This window comes from Gossypium raimondii, chromosome 11 (assembly GCF_025698545.1).
Source record: "Gossypium raimondii isolate GPD5lz chromosome 11, ASM2569854v1, whole genome shotgun sequence".
In the NCBI taxonomy this organism is placed as follows: domain Eukaryota; kingdom Viridiplantae; phylum Streptophyta; class Magnoliopsida; order Malvales; family Malvaceae; genus Gossypium; species Gossypium raimondii.
The window spans coordinates 43,230,158-43,243,022 of NC_068575.1; the positions used below are offsets into that span (position 1 = coordinate 43,230,158).

The 12,865-nt window shown below is 34.2% G+C and overlaps 1 protein-coding gene and 1 long non-coding RNA gene across 2 annotated transcripts; both read left to right on the forward strand.

Annotated features, from left to right (window-relative positions):
* The first annotated feature begins 4,166 nt into the window (after positions 1-4,166).
* LOC105803772 (uncharacterized) lies at positions 4,167-8,660 on the forward strand. The gene is made up of 2 exons (XR_008190561.1): positions 4,167-6,671; positions 7,585-8,660. It is a non-coding gene; the product is annotated as an uncharacterized LOC105803772 (long non-coding RNA).
* Positions 8,661-11,371: 2,711 nt separating this feature from the next.
* Positions 11,372-12,075, forward strand: LOC105803771 (late embryogenesis abundant protein D-11-like). The gene is made up of 2 exons (XM_052624508.1): positions 11,372-11,655; positions 11,745-12,075. Exons 1-2 carry the CDS (start codon positions 11,455-11,457, stop codon positions 11,949-11,951), a joined length of 408 nt encoding a protein of 135 aa, XP_052480468.1. The 5' UTR covers positions 11,372-11,454; the 3' UTR covers positions 11,952-12,075.
* Positions 12,076-12,865: the final 790 nt, after the last annotated feature.

Genomic DNA, 12,865 nt, shown 5'->3' on the forward strand with positions numbered 1-12,865 from the left:
CTCATTGGTCTACGGGCTCTCGATCTAAAATATAAAATTATTTATTCGTTAGCATACTTTCAGTTCCAATTCACTTCATAATTAGTACCCTTCAATTTTTGAAATTACACAATTACCCTAATTTTTTATAGTTTTTACAATTTAGTCCCTCACCAATTAATCCATCAAATGAGCTAAATTTTCTCAGTTAACAATTTATCTAAATATTCTAGGCTATTATGAAGCTCTTGATAAACATAATTTAATTCCAAACCCTAATATTTAATCTTTTCACAATTTGGTCCTAAAATCAATTTCTATGGAAATCACTTGATAAAATCGTCATATAATAAAATTAAAGCTCTAAATTCATGTTAATTCATCACAAACATCCAACACTCATTAATGGTAACTTTCAAAATTACTCATAAAATCAAAACTAATGACATAGATAGTTGAACCTATTTGTAAAAGTTTTAAAAACACAAAAATTCAAGAAAAGAGCAAGAATTGAACTCATATGATGTAAAAATATTAAAAACCAGATTTTGGAGACTCTCCTATGGTGTTTTTGGCTGAGAATTATGAAGAAATTGCTAGAAACTCTTTTAATTACTTGTTTATTTGTTTAATTTTTACAAAATTTCCAATCTTACCTTTGTTTCATCTAATTTCCTGATTTTTCCCTGCTAATGCCGCCTCAGCCATCATATTTGGGTTATTTTGCCCATTTAGTCCTCCCTTAATTATCACTTGAGCTATTTAATCATTATTTCTTTAATTAAAAAGTTTTGCACCTTTTTCAATTTAGTCTTTTTTAATTAATTGACTATCAAAACGTTAAAATTTTCTAATGAAACTTTAATACTAACTTAATGATACTCTGCAATATTTATAAAAATATTTACGTCTCGATTTATGAAATCGAGGTCTCGATACCTCGTTTTTGAAACCACTTAACTTAATAAATTCTTCTAAAACACAATTCACTAATTCAAATGTCTTTCTAAAATCACATTTGACTCATAAACACTAAATAATAAAATATACAAGCTCACTTTTTGAATTTGGTGGTCTCGAACCACTATTTCTGATAGCACTAAAAATCGGGCTATTACACTAGTAGAGTGAATGCTTAATGAATATGAAAGGAAGATAAGTCCTTAAAGAAACTTAAAGGAGGACAAATGTCAAAATAGAAAAAAATAATTACAGTTATTCACTATTTTAAGTTTTAAAAGAGTATGCGTCGATGGACAATGCTAGGGCTACATCAAGGAGTGACGGATCGGGAAATTATGCATATAGAGGATGTTAAGTGGCGTGCTTAAGTCTGAGCATAAGTTTATTAAGTAGCATTCCAATGTGTATACAGTAGATTGAAAGATAAAATTGAAAATACTAAAATTTTGTTATCATGAGTTGTAAATGTAACCATACAATATACATCTATAAAAGGCTCTGTCACATTCATAGATAAAATTTGTACATAGGCAAAAGCTTCAAGTTACATATGTTATGGGAAGTAACACCCAAAACTTGGATTCAGTTCATCGGGTCGGGTAGAGAGCGTTACATATACTTTTAAATTTTTTTCTTTGTGTTGGATTTGTAAGGACGCTAATAACGTTGCTCATGTTTTGGCAAGAGACACTTTATGGAGAGTGAACTACATGGGTTGCACTGTTTGTACTCCTCCTATTGCTCGTATTGTAAATGTTGATAAATTGTCTAACTTGAAAGCTAAGGAAGGAAACTAGATTTGAGTGTATTGAATAAATCTGATGGCTGGAGTTTAGATGTTCTCTTTATTATATCCTTATTCACTTTTACCTGTTTAATCTATTAATGAATTTTTTTATTAAAAAAATTATAATAAAAGTATTTAAATCCGTAAAAATGAAATGAACCTTCTAAAAAAAGAAAAAGAAAAGTTGGAAAACGTTTAATGGTAGTAAGAGTGGATAGGATGCCGACGAGTTAACTTGAAATGCAAGCATGAGTGCAAGAAATAAATATAATAGACTGTGTATTAAAATGATTGACATAAAAAAAACACTACGTATTCAAATTAGGCTGGGAAGCATTTTTAATTTGTAAAGGTAAGCAGCTACAAGTAAAATTAATCATTGGCCGGATGGAATCAGGTTGGTGTCAAATTAATGTAAATTTTCAAGCTCGGTTGAAAATTTTGTCTAAACTCGACTCAGATAAAAAATGCTAAACCCGAGATCAGCTCACCCGTATTAAAAGTTTTATATTACTTTTTATGTAAAAATAAATTTATAAAATATAATACATCAAATACACTAAAATTAATAAAATAAATGTTTCCCAACAAATTAAAAATATATTAAAAAATATTTATACTTAAATAATACTAAGATAATTGCAAATTAGCAATCAAATGCCTTTAAACTAGTAGCAAAATTAATAATAAAATAAGAGTTATTCTATATCCAAACAGTAACAATAAAATAGTAGCAATATAATAGCAAAATGATAGCAAAACAACATCAGGAGATAAAATTTTAGGCATCTGAGGCCCAAATTGTTTAGAAAATGAGTTTTATTTTTTATCCCAACTTATTTTTGAACCTATATTTTACTCAAATCATTTAAACTTATACTCAAGTCTAGTTACAAGTAATAGGTTTATTTAATGTTGATAAATATATATTATATAGATGGGAAACATCGACTGAGTGAGTACCAAAATCATTTGCAACAACTATGACCTAGGACAAATGGATACCTCATGTTTCTATAAACCCGTGGTAGTCAAAATATTTATTTATGCCAATAATTTGTAGTATAGTGGTATTGATAATAGATAGCTAATTTTCTCTTAATAGAGGTCACAGTGGCCAGAAAACTTGATAGTTTAAACAACGATGTCAGAAAGGCAACAAAGAAAGTTCGTAGGAGATCAGAGGTTTCTACGGAGCCAGACGATCCCACGATTGATGAGAATGGATGGCAGATTTCAGATCTTGGTTTGGCAAAGGCTTCATACAAGGCCACGTTGTTGGGTATGGCTCAGAATCCGGATCAGATAAATAGGATGGAAGAGGTTTTTGAATTGCCAAAGGGGGATGTGATAACGGAGATGGTGGATGGAATACTGTCAATCACTTTTTCGATCGAGTTCATAAGTTTATAGAATGGAAGATGTCGACAACTCTGATTGTTAAAACTCTTGGGTCGTAGAATTGGTTTTCATGCTTTGCTTAATAAGACTAATATTTTATGGAAACCGATGAATCCTATCCAGTTGATGGACTTGAAGAATGATTTTTACTTGGTTCGTTTTAACAATAAGGAGGACTATAATCGAGTACTGGTAGGAGGGTCGTGCGTTGTCTATGGTTAGTATTTAACGGTGCGCCCTTGGTCATCAGACTTCTTTACCACTGAAACTGGAATCGATGTTCAGGTAGTTTGGATAATACTGCCTAGTCTTCCAGAAGGCTGTTATTCTGACTTCTTACTGCATGCTATCGGATAAGTTATTAGCCTGGTCGTAAAACTTGACATGCACACAGGCTTTTCCAGGAGGAGGAAGTTTGCATGCTTAGCTGTTTGTGTTGATTTTAAGAAATCGTTTGTTCCCAAAAAGAAGATAAATGGCTAAACACAGCGTGTGGAATATGAATCTTTACCCAATGTTTGTTTCAATTGTGGTCTCTATAGTTACAGTACTGAAAGTTGTGCGCGTATGAATTCTCCTTCGTCCAGTGTTAGTAACAGTAGTGCTTCTGTGGTTGATGAAAAATCAGAGCTTCAAAAAAGAGTTGATGATGAGGACTTTGGTCCATGGATGTTGGTAGAGCGTCGGCAAAGGGAGAGGCCGGAGTAGTGGGGAGACAAGGAGCGTAGGTCAAGGAGTGATTCTAGATTAATCACGCTTTGCTGTTTTGGAGAAAAATCTGGTGATTGATGATGAATCTTTGAATATTGTTGACAAACCGACAGAGGAATTAAATGGCCACGAGAGTGGAAATCTGGTGGATTCCATAAAACGAATTGCTGGCCCAAGGAAGAATAAACCGAATGCTAAAGGTAAGGGTGTTATTCATGGAAATGGTTCCAAAGTGGGCTTGAAAGTTTTGAGACCCATTAGTGATAATGTGGGGGGCTTCAAATAGAATGGATTGCGACCTGCAGAGGTTATTGGACCAGTTAACCCCAAATCTACTGGGGGAGACCAAATTGTGGGATTTCATCCAGTATCCTTAATAGCCAAGCTTGATAAATCGAGGTATCAAACGTTTCGGGCAGTCCGCAGTGAAAAAGAAAATAGGGGTTTGTGCAAGGAAAGTTTGGGCATGGATTCGGGTATTGAAAATAGGGTTTTTCGGTTTGGAGTAGCTTCTAACGATGAGTTCCAAGGACTGTCAGTTTTATTACCAGCCAAAGGGGATTCACAACGTCGCAAACCGCCTAATGAGTTAGTAAATCGCCAGTAGATACTGTGGATTTAGTGGCAGCTATGGAGGGCATAATTTTTGGGTTGAAGCATGGTCATGTAACCATGGAGATTTTAGCTGAAAACCCAAAAAATGATGAACCGGTGGGTCAATTAGATTCGACTAACGCCAAGGTTAGCTGCTAACAGTTTTGTTGCTGCTAGGTTTCTCTTTTGTTATTTTATATATAGATACAAAAATCATTTTTTGGAATTGTCAAGGTGAGGGTCATCCACGCTTCTGTAACTTTATTTTTGAGTATCGAAGGGAGATTTAACCAGAGATTATTTGTCTATTTGAAACCTGAACGGATGGTGCATGTGCTGACAGAATTATTTCTCAAATCAGAATGGCCCGATCATGTAGGATTGAAGCTAATGTTTTTAACGGTTGTATTTGGATCCTTTGGAATGAGGTAGTTTCAATTGATATTCTAGCTATTCACCCTCAAATGGTTCATATAATGGTTTGTAGCGAGAATGACTCTTATAGTTTCCTTTGCACTACGGTTTATGCTAGTCCACAGTAAAGGCAAAAGAAAGATTTCTGGTATATTTTAGGTGTTATGGCGAACTCGATTTCTGAATCGTGGCTAATTGCTGGTGATTTTAACTCGGTGTTAAATGGGTCGAAAAGGGTTGGAAGTGCTTCTTAGACACGGCTTGGTTGCAAGTGGTTTCAGTCATTCTTGTTTGACTATAAGATTTGGGATTTGAGCTATAGTGGCCCGCAATTCACTTAGAGTTGAGGGAATCTATCTCAGCGTCTTGAGTAGGAAATTTGTAACTTTGAATGAGACTTCTTTGTGCCCAATTATGTTGTCCGTAATCTTCATAGACTAAAATCAGATCATTATCCTATTTTGGTGTCTAGCTAGTTGGATGCTTCATGCCAAGTTAAATGACCTTGTGAAGAAAACTTGGAGATCTGATGATGGTATTGTGAGGAATTTAAAATGTTTTCAGAATGTGGTACAAGATTGGAACAAATGGGTTTATAGAAATATCTTTATTCGCAAGCGGAACCTTATCTCGGAACTGAACATGGTGCAAAAAATTTTTAATTTATGGTCATCGTGCACCTCCGAGAATGTGAATTACAATTAAGACTTGAGGTTGAAGAAATTTTTTACCCTGAGGAATTACTATGGTTCTAGAAATCTAGATCGAATTGGCTTTCACATGGCGACAGAAATACAAGCTATTTCCATGGTCGTACTCTAGCAAGACGGAGGAGAAATAAGATTAAAGGTTTGACGATTAAAAATGATGAATGGTGTTTTGATGATGTTTCCTTGAAACATCGTGTTGTGCAATACTTCAAAGACTTGTTTGCAACTGAATATTCGATCAATGGTTCTCTTCCTAGCCAAGGTAAGTTCCCATCGATACCCATGGCTGATATGTAATGTTTAAAGCTTACTATAAATGATGATGAAATTCGTAAAGCTATTTTTAGCATGGTACCCTTAAAGGCTCCCGGAATTAACGGTTTCCATGCTAAATTCTATTAGGCAAACTAGGACATTGTTGGTGCCTCCATTTGTTATATGGTTAGGCACATCATGGGAGGTGCTTGTTGATCATACGATTAATAAAATGTTGATTATTTTATTGCCAAAATTTCAAGGGTCGAAGAGGATTTCTTAGTTTAGGCTGATTAGCCTATGTACGGTGGTTTATAAGATTTTAAAGAAAATGATAGTTAACAGACTGAGGCATTTGATGATGAAGCTCACTGATCAGAACAAAGCTAGCTTTGTTGCAGGAAGGTATATTACAGATAATGTTGTGGTTGCTTAGGAAGTCGTTCACTCTATGATGTGTTCCAAGGGTCAGAATTATCGGATGGCTTTGAAGATCGATTTAGAGAAGACTTATGATAGGATCATGTGGGATTTTCTGGAAGACACATTTTTGGAGGTGGGGCCTACCTAGATTTCTGGTATCAGTGATTAAGAACTATGTTTCGTCTGCATCTTTCCAGATTCTATGGAATGGTAGTATCACGGAAAGTTTTTGCCTGATGTGCGGTTTGAGACAAGGTGACCCACTATCTCCATACTTGTTTGTTCTTTGCATGGAAAGACTGAGGCATTTAATTGATGAGGCTGTAGGATGTGGATGTTGGTCTCCGATCTTTCTTTCAAGAGGGGGTCCTGTACTTTCTCACCTATTTTTCGCTGACGATCTCATTCTCTTCTATGAAGCCAACTTGACTCAAGTAAGTTAGGTGAATGATATCCTCCGTACATTTTGTCATTTTTCGGGCTAGAAAGTGAATAGAGGAAAGTTGCAGGTTTTTTTCTCTCCGAATAGTCCGAGTACAGTCGTTATAGGGATTTGTAGAGAAATTGGATTTACTTGTGTGGATGACCTTGGGAACTATCTTAGCATGCCTTTGTTAGATTCCTGTGTTACGTATAATACTTTTGATTTTGTGCTTAATAGAGTTTGAAGTAAGTTGAATGGTTGGGAAGCTAGTAAGCTTTCTTTAGCGGGTAGAATCACGTTGGTTAAATCAATGTTGTTTAGTATACCCAATCATTCTATGGGTACCATTCACATTCCTCTCTCTATCTGTAGTGAAATTGAGAAGTTAGCTCGTAACTTCATTTGGGGTTCGACATCTCAGTCCAAGAAAGCAGCTTTAGTTTATTGGGAAAATTGATGTCGTCCTCTTGAGAATGGAGGCCTTGGACTTCAGAACTTATTTGTTTAGAATAAGATTTTCTTATTGATATTGGGTTTCCAGATTCTTTCTCGTACGGAAGTAATGTGGGTTCAATTATTGAAAAGTAAATATAAAGTTCAAGGGGTCCTTCCGTTGTCCATAAAAAGGAGTAATTGTTTGTATATTTGGCGATCTCTGATGAAGGTTTAGGCGAATGTTGTAGGTAATGTGTTTTGGACTATAGGTGATGGTCGACTCACAAATTTCTAGAATGATGCATGGGTTCAACATGTTGGCAAACTTAGGGATCTTTATGTTTGTACTGGGAATCCTAATTATACTTTAGGTGTCTGTGATTTTGTGACTAATAGTGGGGGATGGGATTGGCATCGGTTATATAGTTTCCTTCCTGAAAACATTGTGAAGATCATTTTTTCTATGATTTCTCCTTCTGTTGCCGCAGGAACAGATAGACTGGCTTGGAAATGGATGTCTATGGACAAGTTCTCAAGTGTTGTAACCTACAGGAATTTGTGTCATCCTGTTTGTGGCGTTGGTTCTTCTTGTTGGAAATTAATTTGGAAAGCTAAAGTGCCTCAAAGAGTTCGTGTATTCCTTTGGACCTTTTGCCAGGACAGATTATTGACTAATGGCAAGAGAACAAGGAGACAAATGTCTAATGAAGGACACTGTCCAAGATGTGGAGCAGTGTTGGAATCAGGTCTTCATGCAATTAGAGATTGTCCTTTTTCAAGAATGGTTTGGTTATCTATAATTCCAGCAAGTGCTAATTTATCGTTCTTTTCTATGTTACTTAATGATTGGTTGAAGTGGAACTTAAAAAGCACAAAATGATGGGGGTCTAAGAATTTTGAGTGGCATTCCTTATACTCGATTTTAAGTTGGCTTCTGTGGAAAGATCGTAATTTTTTTATCTTTGCTAATGGCTATAACTGTGTGGAAAAAATTGTTGATACAAGTGTTGTATGAGATTGGCTGACTGCAATCGAATCCTTCGGTATCAAAGACTTACTAGTCATCGCCTGGGATTGGCTGGGATGGAGTTTTTCTGATATTAATAATTGGGCGTCGGCAGGGGGTGTATTCAGAGATGTGAATGCAAAATGGTTATGCGGGTTTTCCATGGTGGTGATTTTAGATTGAAGCATGTGCCATTTATGAAGGCCTAAGTATAGCATGGGAAAAGGGATTCAGACAAGTAGAGCTTGAATGTGATAATGCACTTTTAGTGGAGACCTTGAAAGGAGCTGGAGCTGATTCAAGTAAAGTTGGTTGAATTGGCTGCCTCCTTAAGCGTAATTGGAGAACGCAAAATTCGGATGTTGATCTTATGACTAAGTCGACAAATGATGAAGTATCAAAGCTATTGTTATTACAAGGAGCTTTGCAAGTATAACGGGTTGATTGTTATTGTATTCGCAAAAAAAAATGTTTGACCATTAGAGCCAAAGCTATTTGGATGAGTGAGTTAAAACTAAAATTAAAAAATCATGACCAAAACAACGATTTAATCTTTTATATTTTCAGTTAATCTGAAATTCTCATTCCATTTGGGTATAGACGGCAGTTTGATTAGTGGGCTTAGGTTAAGCTAGCCAATCCTAGGCTAAGAATTTTATGGTAATAAAAGAAGCGATTAGATTAAAATCAATGTTTATAATTTTGAAATATTGTAAGAAAATTTATTGTTGAGTGACTCACCCAAACAACTCTTAACTGACGGTATGGTGAGATTAAAAAGTTTTTAAAGGCACCACAGGTGCAATGTATCCAAAGTGACCTAACCGAAGTACTTTCGAAGTCTACAACAAAGCAATTCTTCGGACTCTAATAAATAAGTAATTTATTGGATGCAAACCGCAAAATATTTTAATTAAAATTTTAAACTATTAATGTTACTAAAGCCATTAATTTAATCATTACATTACATGTGTAGTTAAATTTAAAATAAAATATTAAAAATAGAACGTTATCACATAAATTTTAAAAGTACAAATAAAATACAATTGAAAAGAAAAGAGTGAACGGTAAAACTTTCTATAAAAATTTTGAAAACCTCAAAATTAAGATTTTTAAAATTTTCATTTTAAATTATATCATATGAGATTTGTTGTATCATTTAATAGTTAAATCAATGATTTTAATAACAAAAAAAACTAATTAATATAACCTCAATAATTTAGAGATGTAGTTAAAATAAATTAAAATTTAAATCTTAATTTAAAATAAAGGTGATAGTTACTGCCATTAACTTTAACATTTTATTTAAAAATGAGTTTATGGTAGGGTAATAAAACACTTTTACTATTTAATTTTAAATTTGATGTTTAGTTAATGCTTCCTTCTCTCTTATAATATCATTTTGAAATCTCAAGTCATAGGCACCTAATTTATAGAATTGACTCTCTCTTCTTACCATTGCTTGCCATGCAAGTGGTTTTTTATATTTGTTGATGGTTCTGTTTTCCTTCCCCTCTTATGGGATTACTCGCATTTATAAGGCATGGTTCTTTGATGGGACGTGTTAGGAGATAACTAGGTGCCATGCACGAGGACATGGTATCCCCTTAGACTTGACACGTACCCTCTGAGGGGTTCCTCGAAGAGGTATCCTTGTGGGTGTATGAATAAGGAGATGACAAGCTGTGGCCATCTGGCGGACGAGAGGATGGCGAGTTGTGGACATCAGACGAACAGGGGAATGGTGAGCTATGGATGCAAGAGAAGGCAAGCTGTGGACATCAGGCGGACAGGGGGATGGCAAGCTGTGGACATCAAGTGAATAGGGGGATGGCGAATTGTGGACGTGGGAGATGGCGAGCTGTGGACGCGGGAGAAGGCGAGCTGTGGACATTATGCGGACAGGAGGATGGTGAGTTATGGATGTGGGAGAAGGCGAGCTGTGGACATTAGGCGGACTAGGGAATGGTGAGCTGTGGACAGCAGAGGGATGGCGAGCTGTTCGGGTTTCCCTAGTCGGGTCGCCATTCAGACCAAGTCACAAGACATGTAACAATATTATATTTGTATTTATGAATTTATTATTTATTTCATATAGATTTAGCATGTATAATTGTATCTATGCTATTTTTCACATCATATCATATTTTGTATAATTATTTATAGTAATAGAATTTAGAAAATAATTCTTTTATTAATATCATGTTGATTTTGTGTTTTAATTCAAAACATATTTTGTATATTTATAATAATAATAATTCATCTTTTTAAAAAATTAAAATGATTGTATCATGTTTTCATTTTCTTAAAAATATTATAACTGCATATAATTTTGTATATACATAATAATTCATTATCTTTTATGAAAATTTTGATATTTTGTATATAAGTAATCACAATTTTATTTTTGGTAGTGACATATTTTAATGAACACCATTTGATGCTGTTATAGATTGAGTGTAAGTTATAGATTTAGTTAGGAATTTGAAAAGACTAAACTAGAAAATGTATTAGAAAGAATTGAATTATCATAACTTATTTAATACTATGATGTGATACGATAGGGATGAAGTTAGAAATTTTTGTTAAGAAGACCGAAATTAAATTAAATTTTTATAATAGTTTAAATATAATTTTATCATTTTAATAGTATATATCTTTATAATTTTAAAATATTAAATTAAAATTTTATTTTATTAATTTAAACTTTAAAAAATTAAAAAACTTAAACGAGAAAATTTCTATTTTAATTTAATGGCCCTTAACTCATGTTGTTGTTGAAAGAAAAAAGATATAAAATATACAAAATCAATACAGACGGGATGAAACCCATGTCCCAAGGATTTTAAATCTCTTAACTTAATTATTATTTTAAAATTTATAGTTTAATAAAATTAAAAATTATTGAAAAATATAAATATTCGTTATTTTAAAAAATATACATTGTTTTTTAAATTTTACAATAGAATTGATGTTGGATTAAACTTAAATATCTTAAACTTTTAGTATAGGACATAAAGAATTTTAAAAGATAAATTTTGGTTAAAAAGAAAAACTCGTTTTACAATGTCTAAGTGCGTAGAATGTGTATAAATGGGGGATCTTATCTAAATGCAAGCCAACATCTCCAACACTTGTCTTTAGCTATTTCGTGACACTTAGCTTCCAACATTAACGTGGCAATCGCATAAACACTTGGTGGCATGGCGACTTGCTACTACACTTTATATTTTCTCTCCTATAAAACCCTACTTCACCCATATCACCTTTCCACCGAGAGCTCTTTTCTTTTTCAAGCAGTTGTCATTGTTCTTGTCTTAGGTTTTATAATCAAACTTGAAAAGAAAAAATTATGGCACACTTTCAGAATCAATATTCTGCTCCCGAAGTTACGCAAACTGACGCATATGGCAACCCAACTCGCCGGACAGACGAGTACGGCAACCCAATCCCGACTCAGGAGACTGGCCGTGGAATTCTAGGGATCGGTGGACATCATCACGGAGGCCATCATGGACTCCATCGTACTGGAAGTTCCTCTAGCTCGAGCTCAGTAAGTCAAATAAATCGATGATATCATGTGTAGCAACTTTTAATAAATAACGAAATAAAAGATTATAATGCATTGCATGCACCATGCAGTCTTCGGAAGACGAAGGAACGGGGAAGAAGAAGAAGGGACTGAAACAGAGGCTAAAGGAGAAGATACCAGGTAACAAAGAGCATCAATCTCAGGCCACCTCAACTACAACCCCAGGGCAGGGGCCTACGTATCACCAGCAGCACCACGAGAAGAAAGGAGTGATGGACAAGATCAAGGAGAAGCTCCCTGGTCACCACAACCCTTGATTAGCTGCCTTTGGTCGGCTATTTCCTACTAGTTATATAAGCGTTAATTAAATAACTTGCAGCAATGAAGACTCTTGTATCTCTTAAGACTATACTTAAAAGGAGATGTTTGACTTCCATCGTATCTCGAACTTCTGATTTCTCATTTGCCTTCAGCTTACAAATCGTTTTTCATAGAGCAAAAGGTGAATAAAAAAGGAGTAATGATCATATGGAATATATTATATATGATATAATATAGATGCAATAGCAAGGTTTGACCTGTAACATGCTACGAATTCTGTTCGGTTAAGGTCTGGGGTTCCCCCAAAGCTGCTTTCGTAATATGTATTTTTGCTGAACTTAATGGTTTCAAAGCGAAATCCTAGAATTTTTTTTTTCGTTTCTCGTTGAGAGTAAAACTAAGTAGGCTACCAAGCCTAAGTCCACAACTGATTCCTTATGGTACTTTGTGAACATTATCCACGAATTCCAAAGGGTATTTAACCTGGTTAAAAACATGGGGACCTGTTCCATTGGGGTTTTGGGTGAGGATATAGCAGCACTGTGCGAGAACGGAAATGAGGTGATATCCTGAAAGACAGTTTGTGTTGGAGGTATTTATTAAGAATTTGGGAGGTAGATGGAGGGATAAATCAATTAAACATGCTGAAGTTTTAATATTTATGTAAATAGGTTGCTTTTTTGTATTTGTCAAAAGCGTGTTTTCTTCTCCTAATATCTACAACAGTCTTTTTATTTTTTTTAATATAAATCCTTCGAAAACTTTATTCTTTTCAATTGAAACTTCTTATTATTTTTAATTGAAACTTAATTCTTTCTATAATTTCGTTTTAAATTAATCCTATTCTCTTCAATTTTATTTTATTTATTATATTTTATAAAATGACAAATTAATTTATATCAGTTTGGAT